A 17,500-nucleotide genomic window follows, 5' to 3' on the forward strand; every position below is an offset into this window, starting at 1 on the left:
GTCTACATTCCGACGGATGAGAATCTATTCTGGAAAAGCGCTCATTAGATCTAAAATTTCTGCCGTAAAATGTTGTTGTTCGTTGGAAAGAACCGGCTTTTAAAAATCACACCGGCTGTCATTGTATGAAATATTAAATGTATCAGAATTTTTTGTAGATAAGGAAAGAGAGGGAGAGGAAAAGAGAGGGAGAGGAGAGGAGAGGGAGAGGAAGAGGGAGGGGAGAGAGGGAGAGAGGAAGAGGGGGGGAGAGGGAGAAGGAGAGGGAGGGGAGAAAAGGAGACAGAGAAAGAAAGAGAGAGGAAAAATTCTGATTGTTATTTTAATTAGAGATAGCGACAAGCAAGAGTTGATCCAAACGAAAATAATTAAGCATTAACAGAAGCTGAAATATTTTAAAATGTTGTATCTATATGAAAAAAAATATTGTCTGTCTGTAAAAATCATATAATGAACATATCCTTTTTTATAATAAGATCCCGCGTGTATTGGCGAAGTGGTGAAGAAAAGGTCAAAGAGAGAGGGACAGATAAATAGATAGATAAATTGGAAGGATAAATAGGAGAGATAAATAAATAGAGATATAAATGGGAATGATCAGACTTTAATCCTTGCTTCCAAGCGTTTTATTCGCCTATTTATTTGCGTGTGGAGAGATTTAACCCCAACTTATCCTTCTCTTCCCATACCAATACCCACACTAATACCCACACTAATACCCATACCAATACCCACACTGATACTCATACCAATACCCATACCAATACCCACACCAATACCCATACCAATACCCATACCAAAACCCATACCAATACCCACACTAATACCCATACCAATACCCATACCAACACCCATACCCTCCCCCCCTCCCCCGCCCCCCAGGCCTTTACCCAGAAAGCCACGGCATCGTCGGCAACTACATCTTCGACGACGCCCGGAACGCGAGCTTCGACCTGAACGACCTGGAGTCGACGAAGGACCCGCTGTGGTGGCGCGACGCGGAGCCCGTTTGGATCACGGCCACGAAGGCCAAGATGGACGCCGCGCTCTTCCTCTGGTCCAGGTATAGGGCAGGGTTTTTTTTTATCTTTTATTTTTTCTTCTGTTTCTTCATCGTTTTCTTCTTTTTCTTTTTTCTTTCTTTTCTCTTTTTCTCTTTGTTTTCTTTTTCTTTTCCTTTTTTTTTTCTTCTTTTTTTTTCTTTCTTTTTTTTTGTGAATTGGTTCGGTGGTTTGTTTTGTGGTTTTCGTTGTTTGGGAATTGAGTGGTTGGTTGGTAATGAGGCAATTTGGTGTTTGGTAGTTAGCCAGTTTGGCAATTAGGTAGTCTGGTAATTTGGCAGTTTGGCAGATTGGCAGTTTAATAGTTTGACAATTTAGTAGTTTAATAATTTAGTAGTTTGACAATTAGCTAGTTTGGCTGTTTGGTGGATTGGCAATTTAGCAGATTGGCAATTTGGCATTGCAGCATGGTAGTTGGGCAATTTGGCAGTTAGGCAATTTAGTAGTTAGGCAGTTTAGTAGTTTGACAATTTAGTAGATTGGCAATTTAGCAGTTAGGCAATTTAGCAGTTTGGCAATTTGGCAGATTGACAGTTTAGTAGTTTGACAATTTAGTTATTTGGTAGTTTGGCCAAAGTTGTTTTGGTAAATTGCTACGAAAGAATGGTTGGTTAAATGTTGCTCGGAATGTCATTTAAAAAGTGCTTATGGGAAGATGTTAGCATTGATACTAATAGGGACTAGAAACGTAATGAAATACTAATGGGAACTCATTGTCTATTATACTGATATACTTGTACTATGAGCAGAAATACTGATGACGATTTGTTGGTTAGTTAAAGTACCATTAATTATGACAATTTAGCTAAAATAGAGTTCTATTAACTAGGACATTTTTAAAAAATAAAGTGCTATTAACTAGGATATTTTAGTTAAAATAAAGTGATATTAACCAGGGTATTTTTTGTTAAAATAAAGTATTACTAACTAGGGCCTCTTTAGCTAAAATACGGTACTATAAATTAGGATTTTATTTTAGTTAAAATACGTCTAGGTGCTTCTTAAAAAAAAAAAAAAAAAAAAAAAAAAGTGTGGTATGCACAAAATCCGTTACCAAGGAATTATCCTTCAAAAAAAAATGGTATGTCAAAATAACGAGAAAAAAAAGAACATGAAAAGTAGATTCTTGCAGTTGACAGTCCAGCAACTGAATAAAAGTTCCCTATAAACATGAAAAAGAATTATATTAGGCTCTTACGGCCGTTAGTCTCAAGAATCATGAATATTTTCCAATTGATACTCAACAGATTCTTGGGATTCATTGTATTCATCATTATTCACCGACTCTGACTTGCATACATGCTCTTAAAAACGATCAATGAAAAAATATATTGTCAATTGATACCGTTTACAGATTCATAGTTTCGCGTTAAAATCCATGTGCTTTTTATTTATTTATTCATTCATTCATTCATTTATTTATTTATTCATTCATTTTTTTTTTTTTTTTTTTTTTTTTTTTTCTTTTTTTTTTGTCGACTCTGAATATATCACTATTTCTCGTACATATAATTATCTCAGTTAAAAAATACTTTTGAATTCTTGTCTTCAAAAAAGTGATTATAATGTTTCGATTTATTCATCTTTAGTACAGAGTTCCTTTAGTATCAGAATTCTTTAGTACAGAAGTATACATTTAGTACAAAAGTATACATTTAGTACAGAAGTATACATTTAGTACAGAAGTATACCTTTAGTACAGAAGTATACCTTTAGTACAGAAGTATACCTTTAGTACAGAAGTATACCTTTAGTACAGAAGTATACCTTTAGTACAGAAGTATACCTTTAGCACAGAAGTATACATTTAGCACAGAAGTATACATTTAGTACAGAAGTGTACATGGAGTATATTCCAGATGTATATATTTATTATCTTCCCCCATTTTCCAACAACAGCTGTGATGTTCCTTGGGAAGGGAACGTTCTGCCGAAGTACTGCACTCCGTATGAACCCGTTGCAGATGCCTATCAAGTGTTGCAGAAGAACCTCAATCTGGGCGTCGAGATGATCCAACTGGAGGGATACAAGCTTGTTATGGTTGTGATTTTTATTTATTTATTTATTTATTTATTTATTTATTTTCTCTGTTAGTAGTGTTATTATTACGATCGTTGGTTTTACGTCTAAGCAGAGTTTTTTTTTTTTTTTTTGCTGCTATATCCATTGATTTATTGTTGTCTATGTTTTTTGCATCATTATTATCATCATTATGATTGTGGCTATTGGTGATACCATCATTATTAATATTGATAATTGGATCACCATTATCAGTATTTTAGAGAATATCGTCATTTTTTTTCTTACAATTGCCATCATTGCCATCATCATTTTACAATCATTATTATTGTTAATATTTTCGTTATTATCACCACTGCCATCGCGATTCCACTATCAAAATCGCCATTCTACACACATGAGGGTATGATTTTTTTTTCTTTTTTTTTCTTTTTTTTTTACACCCAACCTCCCTTTCCAGGTGTATGTCGAGCTGATCGACATGGCTGGGCATCGCTACGGGCCCGAGTCCAGCGAGGTTGAACAAGCAATCGGGGATGTTGATTCCGCCATAAGGAGTCTGTGGGAGATCTTGGCTGACAGAAACATGCTTAATACGGTGGGTTGGGGGCGAGTGAGGGGTGGGGTTGGGGTGTGGGGACATGGGGGTGAGAGAGAGAGAGAGAGAGAGAGAGAGAGAGAGAGAGAGAGAGAGACAGACAGACAGACAGACAGACAGAGAGAGAGAGAATTTGAATATAATATTTTACTGTCTCTCCGCCGACTCGTCCACATAAACAGAAAAAAACGAACAGAAAATAAAAACGTAAAAAAAATAATAATAATAAAATAATAATAATAAATATTCACAAATAAACCAATAAACTATACACAATCCCTCGACTCCGTTCTTTTCTCTCCCTCCTCAGACGAACGTGATTATCGTGAGCGACCACGGCATGACGAAGGCTACCCAGGACGACGTGACCTGGTTGGACGTCGCGCCGTGCCTGGACAGTTCGAAAATAGTGAAGACCACAGGCCGTGTGGGTTATATCAACGTTCTTCCTGTAAAGGGCTACACGGACCAGGTATCGTCGTAAAAGATATGTGAGAGAAAATAAAATAGTTGTTTTGTACTGTGAAAGAGAGGTACTTCGCGTTACTTTTGTACTATAAAAGACACATACTTCCTTTATATATTTTACCAGACGTTGATATTCACACTATCAAGCGATTACGCACATAGATATAACTAATAACACACACAAACAAGCATCTCAAACGACCATTTAAAAGAGGAGTTAAAAGCATAGCAAAACATGCCCTTTGCAGGTGGAGGATGCGCTGCAACACTGCCCAGGCGTGTCTGAGAACGTCGAAATAGTTAGGAAAGAGAACATGAAGGAACGTTACCACTACAAGGACCACCGACTCATCCACGACCTCATTGTTATGCCTAAGGAAGGTATTTATTACGGAAATGGGGGAGGAAGCGAGGGGAGAGGGAGATGGGGAAAAGTCGAGGGAGGGAGAGAAGGAGGGGAGAGACAGAGAGAGAACTCAAAATGGTCTGTCATACAACAAAGCTGATAAAGTTGCGATAAGGGGAGGGAAGAATTGGAATATTTATTAACATTAACTGCAGATTATGTCAGAAAAACACAATACTTTCTCCCCAACAACCGTTCTGTCACGTCAGTAAATTCTAACATCTCAACCTTAACATGTCAGCCAAAAATTTCACAAAAAAATTGTTGTCAGATGAGACCGTAGAAATTTTGGAACACTGACTTAAACCCAGACGGACTAACTTTTTCCGTTTCATACCAACTAAGATTGACGGGAGGGTATGAAGAATATGAGAGCGGGGAGACGAGGGGTTTATAGGAAAATTCAAACACTTACAATTCTCGCGGACGACATTGAGCGTCCTTGACAGACATGATGATAAATGGGTCACGCATTTTAGATTCTTCATTTTAACAGTTTAAAAAAAATGGGAAGAAGAGGCTTACAGATACTTTACTCCCCATTCTACCCAACCCATTCCAATCCCACCCATTGGATGCGGACTGACAAACCACGAAATGTGTTCATTGCAACAAACTTAGCAAAGGTATGAACGAGAATATATATCTTCACGGTGCAAGCGAGGTATTTAACCGGTTTCAGTTATGACTTGCCCCCCCCCAAAAAAAAAAAAAAAAATATATATATAATAATATATATATATATATATATATAATATAATGTGTATATATATAATATATGTAAATATATAGTGATATATATATCTATAGTGTATATATATTATGTGTATATTATATACTATATATGTATATATATATGTATATGTATATGTCATAATCGTATATGTATATGTATATGTATATGTATATGTATATGTATATGTATATATATATATATACATACATACATACCATATACACACACACGAGTAACCCACACCGATCAAATACACCTCACGCACTGCGAAGACACACAACACCACCCATCCCTCCCCCCCAACCCCCAACTTGCAAACCACCTTTCTCTTAAAAATTACCAAACCACTGCCTTCGCCACCTAACTCTCCCTCAACTCTTCCTCCCTCGACTCCTGAAGGCTACGCCCTCAAGAGTCCCGAAGCCAACTACTCCCTGCCCGAGCAAGAATCCGACAGCATAGGCCACCACGGCTTCGACAACACCGTCGACGAGATGCCGGACATGAGGGGCATTCTGTTCGCCGCAGGACCGTGTGAGTTGGGGGAGAAGCGGGCGTCGCTCGTCCGTGCGGGGAGTTTTGCTGTACGGTTTTAGTTTTTATTCTATTTATCTATTTTTTGTTTTTTCGTTTTATTTTCTCTCTCGTGTCTTCTTTTTTTTCTTTCTTTAGTTCTTTTCTTTTTCTTTTTCTTTTTCATTTTTATTTTATTTTTCGTTTTATTTTTCTTCTTTTCTTTTTTCTATTTTTCTTGTTCTTGTTCTTTTCTTTTTCCTTTTCTCTTTTTCTTTCTCTTTACTCTCTCTTTCTTTCTCTTTCTCTTTTCTCTTTCTCTTTCTCTTTCTCTTTCTCTCCTTTTCTTTTCTTTTCGTCTCTTCCCTTCCCTTTCCCCCGTTTTTTCATTGACCAGGAAAATCCTTGTTTCTTGTGATTTGAAAAAAAAAACATGTATGGTTTTAACTGCTCTTTCCTATTCTAAGTAGAACTCCGTTGTTAGTTTAAATATATTTTTTTTCCTAGAAAGTTTCTTATGAGACTATATTCACTCGCGAAAAAAAAATATGATTATTGTAGTTATCATTAAATTGTTATGCTTCACTAACTGTACTGCAAAAACTAAATAAAATTATGAAATTAAATTCAAACCGGTAAAAATTAATTAACTGATAAGTAAATAAATACACATATTCCAGGCTGGTCTTCGAAGCCAATTTTCTTTAAATGTATAAGAAACTGTAATGTGCTAGGTTTATATTGTGTAGTAAAATGACAATTGATTTTATGAGAATCCTAAGTACACAGAAATTTACAGTACCCGTTTCGCATTCTTACATTAATGTTTCATCAATTTATACCAATATTTGTATATAAATATGCACGTGATGTACATACTCTTATACACACACACACACACACACACACACACACACACACACACACACACACACACACACACACACACACACACACACACACACACACACACACACACACACACACACACACATATATATTATGATCATACATAATACACACGACACGACACGACACGACACAACACAACACAACACAACACAACACGATCCCTAACCCTCACTCCTCTCCACAACACAGCCTTCACCTCGGGGCACGAATCGGAGCCGGTGAGCCAGGTGGACGTGTACCCCCTGTTGTGCCAAGCCCTCCAGCTACAGTGCCACCCTAACAACGGCTCCTTGGAACGCGTTGCTGACTTCTTCTCCCTGAGGACCCTCACCTCCAGCGCCTCCTCCGTTAGGTGTTGTTTCCTTCTCAGGGTGTTCCTCATAGGCCTAGGTCTTGTGATGTGGGTCGGCGGCGGAGTATAGGTGTAAGGGTGTAGGGATAAGGGTGAGGGTTGCTGATAAGGGTGAGGGTTGTTGATAAGGGTGAGGGTTGTTGATAAGGGTGAGGACTGCAGATAAGGGTGAGGATTGCAGATAAGGGTGAGGATTGCAGATAAGGGTGAGGATTGCAGATAAGGGTCAGCATTGGATGATTAGGGATAAGGATGATGAATATTGAAGAAAAAGAGCCAAGGATGAGTGAAGATTAAGCGAGCCGAGACGGAGGTCCAAATAGGGTGGGTTTTAAAGGTCCTTAAAGGTGGGCCGAAACGGAGCTGAAGGGCAGCTGTGTCAGAGGATCTAATAATGTCAACGTGTCCGAGTTAAAGGAATTAGAATATTTTATAATTTTCGATATTCTGTTGCTGTTGTTGTTGATTTTTAGTTTTTGTTTTTCACTTCGATTGGATTCTTTTAATGAAGCAACATTGCTGTAGTAGTGAGAGCAGTAGCGATAGTTGTTCGCACAACGCACGGTGAGCTTTGCCCAAGTTGAACACACAATAGTTCATTTGATTCGCAATATATTCCACACGTTTGTGTAAATATTCCGTCCAGGAACGTTTTCTTTCAGCTCTCTGCACTGCATGCATTCTTCTGTTAAATACTTGTAAACGTTTCTGTTATTTCCCAGATTTGTTGACTTAGTGATAGTGCTTCCTAGTTCTATGGCCACGTGTCGATTTGTAAATACCATTGTCTCTATACATGGTTTTAAGCAAAACGAATTTCTTGCTTATTACAAAGCCAATATAGGTGTTTATGTAATAACCATTTAAGTAAAACGATAAAAAAGTCAGAAATAGACTTAACACTTGCGCATAGGTGGCAATTCGTGACTTACCAATTATCGATTTATGATCATGACACATTTTCTCTGATTATTATAGAACTTATACACTGTAGTGGTTCGAAATCGTCAGTTGGGTGATATATCATGTATCCAAAATACAGCTTGATATGGACACGTCTAGTTTTTTTCTTGTCCTATTCATATCTGGCACAAATAAATCTCTCGGTTGTATTGTTTTTCTTTTAAGAACTCCCTTTCTGTGTGGCTAAGAGCATACGTTGCAGTTATTATTTATGCTTCTCAGGTACGTGTACACACATACACACACACACAAACACACACACACACACATACACACACACATAAACACACACACACACACACACACACACACAACACATACACACACACATACACACACACACACACACAACACACACACACACAGGAACCCCACAACACCCCACACAGGCACACAACACACACACAGGCCACACACAACACACACAGGCACACACACCACACACACACACACACCACACACACACACACACACACACACACAGCACACACACACACACACACACACACACACACACACACACACACAACACACACAGCACACACACAACACACCACACAGGCACACACACAACACAACACAGAGGCACACACACACACACACACAACACACAACACACACACACACAACACACACACCACACACACACAATCACACAACACAACACACACACAGGCACACACACACACCCCACCACAACACAACACACACACACACACACACACACACACACACACACACACAGACACACACAAACACACACAAAGTCTTTCTCTTTTCCCACACACAAAGTCTTTCTCTTTTCCCCCTCTCTCCCTCTATCTCTTTCTGTCTCTCTCTCTCCTCTCTAGTTCTTCCTCTCTTTTTTTCTCTTTGTCTTTCAGTTACTCTTTTTGTCTCGCTCTCTGTTTCTCTTTCTCACTCTTTTTCTCTCTCTCTCTTTCTGTCTCTTTTGCTCTTTCCTCTTTCCCTTTTTTTCTTTCTTTTTTGTTTCTTCTTGTTTATTTTCTTTCTCTCTTTCTGTCCTTCCCTTTCTTGGTCAATTTCTCTTTTTCTCTCCTCTCTATTTTCTTTCTTTCTAATTTTCTTCCCCTCCTCTCTTTCAATTTCACTTTCTATTACTTTCTTTTCTCTTTTCATTTTTGTCCCTCTCTTTCTCTTTCATTTTCTTTTTTCTCATTGTCACTTCCTCTCTTTCTCCTTCTTTGTCTTCTCTCTCTCTCTTTATCTCTTTCCCTTTCTTTCTCTCTCTCTCTCTCTTGCGCTCCCTCTTTCTCTTTTTCTCCTTTTTTCTTTTCTCTTGCAATTTCTTTCTTTCTCTTTCTCTCTCTCTCTTTCCTTATTTCTGTCTCTTTGTCTTTGTCTTTATCTTTGTCTCTGTTTCTCTCCCCCTCTCCCCCTACCTCTTTCCCTACCTCTGTCTTTGGAACCTTTACCCAGTTACTAGAATATATGAATTAGTAAACATTACTTATTGAAAATTTTCTACCATGTCAACATCTAGGGTCAAAATACAGCAATAGGGTGGACCCCCAAGTAAAACATTATGATAAAGTATTGCGGTGGAAAGGGTAAAGATGAGTTAACAATTAGAATATGTGGACAGAAGAAGGGAATGAAGAAGAGAAGGAAAAAGGAAAGGAGGAGAAGAAAAGACCTTGCAAATGTTGAGGTGAGGGCTGATGTCCAAGGCAGGGGTGATCCCAACACTGGGCTTTAGTCTCTGTCCCTTAAACCCCCTTCCCCATAATGAGGAAAGTATTAAGGGGTATCAGTAAATAGTCTAAATATACCCAGTATGGAAAACGAGTTCCTCATGCCTTACAAACATAAATTCTGTCTGGGTATTGTTTTAGCATGCAATCTCCTAGCAGATGGTAGTTTTGCATGTATTTATGATGTCTATAGGTAGGACTTTTATTCAAGATTTTTTACTCCATTGTAACTAGAGATCTCCTAATTCTATTTTATATTCAAGATTTTTTACACAACCTGCTCCTGTGTGAATCTATTTCTACCTCTTCTACAACCTGCTCCTGTGTGAACCTATTCCATGCCCAAATGCCCCCTCCCCTTCCCCACACTACATCATATCCCCGCATAGTGATTTCATAATGCTTAGGAAGTAGTCAAGAATATGGAACATATCCATTAAGAACAATGCAAGCAAAGTCGGAAGAGGACTTGGTGGTACATGAATCAAATTCATAGTTATGATATGGGAAATATATGATGTATCACTGGCTTTGCACGAATATGGAAAAGTATACACTTTTTTTTTTTTTACTATTTATTAAACATACATTAAAAAAATATCAATTCAAGATATCCTGCCATACATACAAGAAAATTGTACAATCTAAATAGAACATACAAATTAAAAACAAAAAAAGTCACTAAAAATCAAATTATCTATGTGGTATATATTTATTATAAAACTAAATCTTCTATAATAACAATAAAACATATATGCACCACTATAATGTATATTTCCAATATAATCTGCAATTACTTAACCATAAAATTATATATTATCCTGTAAATAAATTCATACTCTGCAAGTACAAACCACTTCAAAAAAGGGAAAGTTTTGTGCAGCTGTGTGAGTGGGCAGGGGGTTAAAAGGGTGTGTGTAGGTGAGAGAGTATTAAATTATGTGGATATGGGTATGTAGATACATGGGTATGGATGTGTAGCCATGTAGGTATTTGCATGCCAGTGAGGGTGGGAGCAAGTGTGAATGCATATGTTTTATGTTAATACACTTTTTAACATTAAAGGAATATACTCTTTATTAAAATCACTAATGAAGATATGAAATAACATTGTGCACTTGTTAATAGATATTTCAGGAATTTCCCTGCCTACCTTTAATGCAATTAACCAATTCTGAGGTAAGCAACTTCATAAAGCTTTACTGACTGTTAAATAATACTGTTAATCAACTGATCAACACAGAGGGTTTGCATCACATCTTAATATCAAATCAGTACAAAATTTCCATATTTCTCACTTCACTAAACTCAAACTACAATTAGCAACTACCATAATTCTGTTTTGTATAACAGAAAGAAGGAACATTTATAATAAACAAGTCTTGTAGGTAATTCAAGACTGTGATTTCTTGTCTCTTAAAAGCTTACACTACTTGTCAAACTATATATTTACAACCACATTCATTTTTTTATAGCCAATATTCCAAAATATACAATAACTGAATATTTTTCTTAAGATTATAGTGTTGCTACTTTTTTTCTTTTTTAAAGGATCAAAACACACATGCTATGTACTGTACCTGTCTTATGAAAAAGGAAAATCACACAAAGTACAGTTTTATATCTCTCATATCGCACAATATCCCTCAATAACTTCCTTTTACAGCTTCCATAAGGCACGCTTAAACCACAAGCGTTCTTGTGTTCATTTATTTCCTTAATACAACCTTAACTAAGCTCTCGCTTTTACTGCTTTAATGGTCTCTCTCTCTCTCTCTCTTTCTCGCTCTAAGTATATATACATTACATAATAAATCCTTTGGTCCTAGAATCATGAAAATGATACAGATAATCTGTGTAATTTGTATTATAAGACCTGTTCACTTCATCCTTCATCTTTTGAGCATAGTCTGTATTTAACGTGACAAACCTCAATAGCATAAAGGGAAGTGTAGAGAAAGATTGTATGGATGGGAAAGGAATATGCCTTTACAGATGTAAAATTAAAATCTTCTGCACAACCTTTGGTTTTATAAAATTACTAAGTACACAGGTTTATCTATGTCAAATTTTCATTCCTTATAGATATCTATAAAAAAAATAAAATTAAAAAAAAGAATTTGTTCCATATTACTTGTCAAAAGTAACTCCAATATTTACAGGAGTGCAATATTTAAACTTTAAAGAAGTGGGCTAGTTATATCAAACTTCATGAAAATCACATGTGATAGCCAATTATCTATCATAATGGATGTTTCTACCTTGAGCATAAAGATCAACCTTTCCATATTTAGTTATAAAAGCTTAATACAGTGCTGCTCAGATGAAACAAAAGTACTCCAAAAATACTTGTCATATCCAAACCCTTTAAGGAGGTAGGATATAGAATCACATTATCTTTAAATATTGGGAATCAAAATAAGCTAGTTCCTTATCTCGGCATCTGTTCTGCAACAACAGATATTCAATGAAAGCATGAATGCCGCCGATAAAGCCTTTAAGAAAGAAATGGGGCAACTGTTGTGCTTAGGCATGTGTGCACACTGGATGAAACAATGCAATAGTTATTAAAACAGTCCTATTTAACCATATTATAAATATCCAAATTAGATCAATTTTAATGTAAATAATTGTTTGTCAAAATACTAAGCAGTCTTCTTTCCATCCTGTGTGCACATGGAGTTCTGAACCAAAAGACCAATCTGGGACTACCATGACTTAAAAGGAGTATGAATGAAGAAAAAAGGACAAGGAGAAGGAAGAGGAGAGACATGGAGGAAGTATGCTAATCACCAACTTTCACTGATATTCTACTTCTCTAACTTCTGTACTAGTTAATTCTAAGTACAACAGAAAAAAAACATACATACATTTGCAGCACCTTTTAGTCAGCCAGGCAGATCCTCTTTATTCTCTATGATGATAATAAAACATTATAATCTGAACTTGACAGAAGACCAGACAATCCTTAAGGCAAAGTACCAGTTTTCAAGAAGATAAAACTTGCATACTGAATACCAAGTACACAGTATTCAGTGCATATAAATATATTAGCCATATGAATCATTTTTTTTCTGCTAGACTTCTATCAAGGAAGAGATAGCTATAGATAAAACAAAATTACATAACACTTCACTAACTTTTACAACTCTTGCAAAAATGAAGAAACGTATCACAAGGATATACATTTTAGCAGAAAAATAGTATCCATGAATGATAAAATGTAGAAATCTTAAAAATTAATTAGCACTGATAATAGTCTAATGTCACAGTGCTTACCTCTAATTTACACTTCTGTCACAGGCATAAAATGTTTACATATTAGCCATTATAAAAAAAAGATTTACAATGCTCATCTGACTGCCTCCTTAAAGGATAAAGTATACATTGCACCATGAATACTGAGGCTTAATAACAATAAAGGTCATATGCTATACCATATATCAAAACTGACTCTATATACATTACTGGAGCAGAAATTGTGTGCATTACAAATTATTCATGTTATCAAATCTGATGTATTTCCTGTGAGGAAGTGAAGGGATCACCAAGATGCACATCATAAATATGCACACACATATATCTGTATATATGCATCAGTGTACCCAGAGACAAATATATGGCCAGCCTGCAAAAGTGACATAAACTGGAATGAGTTCTTTGCTTAATTAAATTCAATAAACTCACCACTAATAGGTTCTGTATCTCATGGATATCTGAAGGACCTAAATCCACCATAAAGAGAATAAAAGGAAATATGCATTTGGTGAAAATGAATTCATAAACATTAAAATTCAAATTACTCTTAAACAATAACAAACAGGAATACTTGATATGAACACCATCCTTCCAATGTGAATTTTCTTCCAAACTGTATAACAGCTACAAAGGCTACTATTTTTCCCTGAGATTGTGATAGATAATAAGTTTAGTGCCAATGTATTCCATGAACAAAAGTACCAGAACTCTCCCACCCAGTACACAGAAGGGATTCCAATATCATAGGAACCTCCTCCAACATTTTTCTTATTGGTATCAAAATGTTTTGGGGGTCAAATTTGCTTTTCTCACATGATGGCACTAGGTGGACTGTCACTAGTGCAGGGCTGGCTAGCACTAGTCTATACACATCCTTCTGTAGTAACTGCCAATCAAACTCCCCATGTCTGTCACAGCTTCCATTACAGTTCCCTGACGCGCAGGTTCTTCAGACACCTCAAAGCCATATGTAAAATGCTCTGAAAAAGAAGTACCAGTAATAGAAAAGTATGTCTGTATGTAACTTTATATGCACAAATAATATTGGATCCCCTGATATTAGCATCTGAGCAAGCATCACTAAATCAGAATAATAACATTAGTGCCACACGAAACAAACAGTAATAAAGAAAAAATAAATAAATGAAAGATGAGGATACACACAAAAAAAATTATTCTTGGTGGGAACTGGGCAGCCACACTATCCCCAAAGTTCATTCAGAAAAAATATGAACACTGGACATGATACCAATCATGACAGTGATATTAGTGTCATAAGAAAATCACACTGGTTTATTGAGGTCAAAGATACCTTAATGGGAGCAGCTGGCCCATAGGCACTCTCAAACACTCCTACAGAAGAAGGAGAAACTGAAATAGTACTCAAGGCAAATGAAGAGCTAAAACCAACAAAAAGAAACAGTATCAAGCAGAATAAGAGGATGAACTGAATGGTTGGGAATTTTTACTAAAATAATGGTAACAAGTTCATAAATAAAACATCCAATATGTAAAAGGCAGTTTTGAACAAGAATACTATATGGAATATAGAAATATAAAAAATTACAAGTGATTGGCCAACCAGATAGAAAATGAGATCTAATCATAGAAAAAAAAGAGGGAGAGAGAGAGAGAGAGCATCTTAAATTGATTAAAAGACAAGCATGAAATGATGGCATTGCAAATAGAACAATGAAGGAAAGAACAAGATGGCATATTCATGTGTTTTCCTGTTCTTCCCATTGTTGTTCTACTTGCAATTTGTTCTAATGATGTTCTCAGACCATCTGAATGATATTCTATTAGATGCATACATTTTCAACAGAGGACAAATATAATACACTAATTTCTTAACGTCATAAAAATATGCTATGAACCACAATTTTTTTTCTCTCTCAAAACGAAGACTTTAAAACTGAGAAAAGGATATATCTATAAGTAGTTAGAATGTTGAAGGTAGAGACAAAAAAAAAAGGGTAAACAGTATATCAGTAAGTGGGCTCCTTGTAAAATCATGGAGAACACCAGATTCACACTAAAACAACATATATTTACAAGTATGCAAGTATCTTAAGTATACGCCTGCATGTATGTACACTGATACCTAGTTATGGGCCCTCACACAAAATTATAGTGTGTATAAGGCAATTACATCCAAAATTAGAAAGAATAACAATATGAGTAAAAGATAGATAGATATATAGATAGACAGACAGATAGATATATAAATATAAACATACCTTTATAATAGTCTTCATTTTGTTTCAATATCTCTACAAGTTCACTATTGGCCATGGGTCCCTGAGTTCCACCTAATTCTTCTGGTAACTCATTGGCTGGGATGTGTTTGTGCAGGCTCTCGAGGTCTTCTCCATGGAAGTGCAGCTGTTGGTGGAGAAAATACATAAATAAAATCAACATATGTATTTTGTTTAAGGGGGTAGTTGCTAGGTGTAACACTGCAGTGTCTTCTAATATAAAATGACACAAAAGCATCATATGTATGTATATATGTATGTATGTATATATGTATGTATATATGTATGTATATATGTATGTATATATGTATGTATATATGTATGTATATATGTATGTATATATGTATGTATATATGTATGTATATATGTATGTATATATTATATATAATATATATATATATATATATATATATATATATATATATATAATATAATATATATATATATGTATATGTAATGTATATGTATATATATGTATATATATATATATATATATGTTGTAGAATTATCTAATATGTATCTATTACCATTCACTGGAATTTATCTTGACTTTATTAAATAAATGCAATAGAACATCTATTGCAAAATCAACCTTTAAACTATGTAAACACATATACAACCTTTGTTTCTAAATCCAGGTTTTTTTCATACTTAGTTGGAGAATAAAGGGGAAAAAAAAATAGAAATACATTCTCACAGATTTTCCAAATCCTCATTATCATGAAATCACTGGTGACAGCTCATGCTTATGATGAGAATTCTGACTGATATGATTCACAATACTAACATAATCTAAAAGTAGCACTGCAAGGATACTTACTCGTCCCTTTATAGTTTCAGAGAGGAAAGGTTTGACTAGGCTGAAGACCCAGTCGAATATCGAAGGCTCGTGAACAAAGTGCAATGCCTTGAACCTTAGAGGAAAGACTTCCTGCACAAAGGGTTTATAAAGAATATGATTAGAAATCTTCATACATATATTGCATATTGGAATATGAAGTTCCACACTAACTATTCTGCATGAAGCATTAAAGGAATGACATATCAATTGATAATTCATATAATAATATGTCCTCCATACTGACCTGGACAACTGAAATCATGCGGCGAATGTGAGTCGGAGTCAGATAGTAGGCATGAGTCATAGACAGTCCAGAGCAGTCAACAACAGCTGCTATTCCGCGAAGCTGCGTTACTGGGACCCGTACAACATGCTCCAACATTACTACCTGAGACCTGAACACGTCATCTAGGGTGCAGACTTCAGGTAACCAGGCACCTACAAAACAAGAAAAATTAAACAATAATTCTACCAACTTTTCATTTTGCATGAAAGAACCATCAATACATCTGTAAAATAATCATAAAAGAATAAATATGGAAGTATAAATAAATAAGAATAAAAAGTCTGCAAGGTGTTATCTATCTACTGATTTATCCACTTATTTATTTTTCTTTCCCTTTCTTTCTTCTTCCACCTCAGAGGAAGCTTTCCTTGACAGTCCCTGACCCAACAATCACAAGTTTATTGCTATACCTGTTCTAAAAATTAGGACAGTTCTCCCTAGATTGTCTGGTGTTGGAAGGACCGTCTGCATGCACAGCGGCCAGACGTGATCCAAGGCCGACGGGACGAGGTTAACATACATATCAGCATTCTCCTGCCTTGCTCTGTAGTATCCTCGAATCTGGGGGGCAAAAAAGTCAGTATTTAGCCTCGTACAGTACATGTTATGCAAATTTATAGCAGTATATGTTCTGTACAGAATTTGCCAGTTTTTGTTGTTGTTTTTAAGCCCTGTACAACTTTCAAGTTTAAAATAATAATGATGATGGTAAAATGGAAGTAAAGGTCAAACAACCTTGATTTACACTTACCATGGCCATGGCTTTATCATAGTCAAATTTACGAGCTCTAAGGAAAGCTAGCAAGAAAGGCTTATCAATACGTGATTTCAAGCCAGGTTCCTGTTCAACCATTTCCCTGTTGAATTCCAAAAGTAATACATTAATGAATATAATTTCTGTGTTTCCCTTATGAATAGCTACATATAAACATTAAAAAAAAATGTAAGTCAGAAACAATATGATTACATATTTTCACTGTTTCCTTCATGAATAGCTACATACAAACATAAAAAAACAAAACAATCATAAGTCAGAACCAATGTCATTGCATAAAATATTTGAATACCCATGAAGGAAATAACAATACCATCCATCGCTCTAACCTGAGAGCT

At 35.8% G+C, this 17,500-nt stretch overlaps 3 protein-coding genes across 4 annotated transcripts in view; 1 reads left to right on the top strand and 2 right to left on the bottom strand.

Annotated features, from left to right (window-relative positions):
• The window catches only part of LOC119577229 (keratin, type II cytoskeletal I-like), an 8,238-nt gene extending 7,383 nt beyond the window's left edge, over positions 1–855 (bottom strand). The window contains exon 1 of the mRNA XM_037924975.1: positions 690–855. Within this exon, the coding sequence (XP_037780903.1) occupies positions 690–855 (166 nt within the window). The remainder of the gene's footprint in view (positions 1–689) is intronic.
• Positions 856–882: 27 nt separating this feature from the next.
• LOC119575071 (glycerophosphocholine cholinephosphodiesterase ENPP6-like) lies at positions 883–8,176 on the top strand (the record flags this gene model as incomplete). The annotated part of the gene is given in 7 exon segments (XM_037922463.1): positions 883–1,063; positions 2,961–3,102; positions 3,542–3,679; positions 3,990–4,151; positions 4,396–4,528; positions 5,689–5,823; positions 6,904–8,176. Coding segments are annotated over 7 exon segments (1,124 nt in total), but the record flags the coding sequence as incomplete, so codon positions are not given.
• Positions 8,177–10,437: 2,261 nt separating this feature from the next.
• The window catches only part of LOC119575081 (alpha-tocopherol transfer protein-like), a 17,423-nt gene continuing 10,360 nt past the window's right edge, over positions 10,438–17,500 (bottom strand). Inside the window, exons 2-9 of one of the 2 annotated variants that reach the window (XM_037922484.1) lie at positions 17,492–17,500; positions 17,139–17,244; positions 16,798–16,948; positions 16,346–16,539; positions 16,081–16,191; positions 15,243–15,387; positions 14,315–14,355; positions 10,438–13,982 (exon numbers count right to left, since the gene is read on the bottom strand). The exon at positions 17,492–17,500 is cut by the window's right edge and continues 266 nt beyond it. In XM_037922484.1, coding sequence (XP_037778412.1) covers positions 13,926–13,982; positions 14,315–14,355; positions 15,243–15,387; positions 16,081–16,191; positions 16,346–16,539; positions 16,798–16,948; positions 17,139–17,244; positions 17,492–17,500 — 814 coding nt within the window. In that variant the 3' untranslated portion in view covers positions 10,438–13,925. The remainder of the gene's footprint in view (positions 13,983–14,314; positions 14,356–15,242; positions 15,388–16,080; positions 16,192–16,345; positions 16,540–16,797; positions 16,949–17,138; positions 17,245–17,491) is intronic. The other variant, XM_037922475.1, reaches the window with a different exon arrangement.

This window comes from Penaeus monodon, chromosome 1 (assembly GCF_015228065.2).
Source record: "Penaeus monodon isolate SGIC_2016 chromosome 1, NSTDA_Pmon_1, whole genome shotgun sequence".
Classification (NCBI taxonomy): domain Eukaryota; kingdom Metazoa; phylum Arthropoda; class Malacostraca; order Decapoda; family Penaeidae; genus Penaeus; species Penaeus monodon.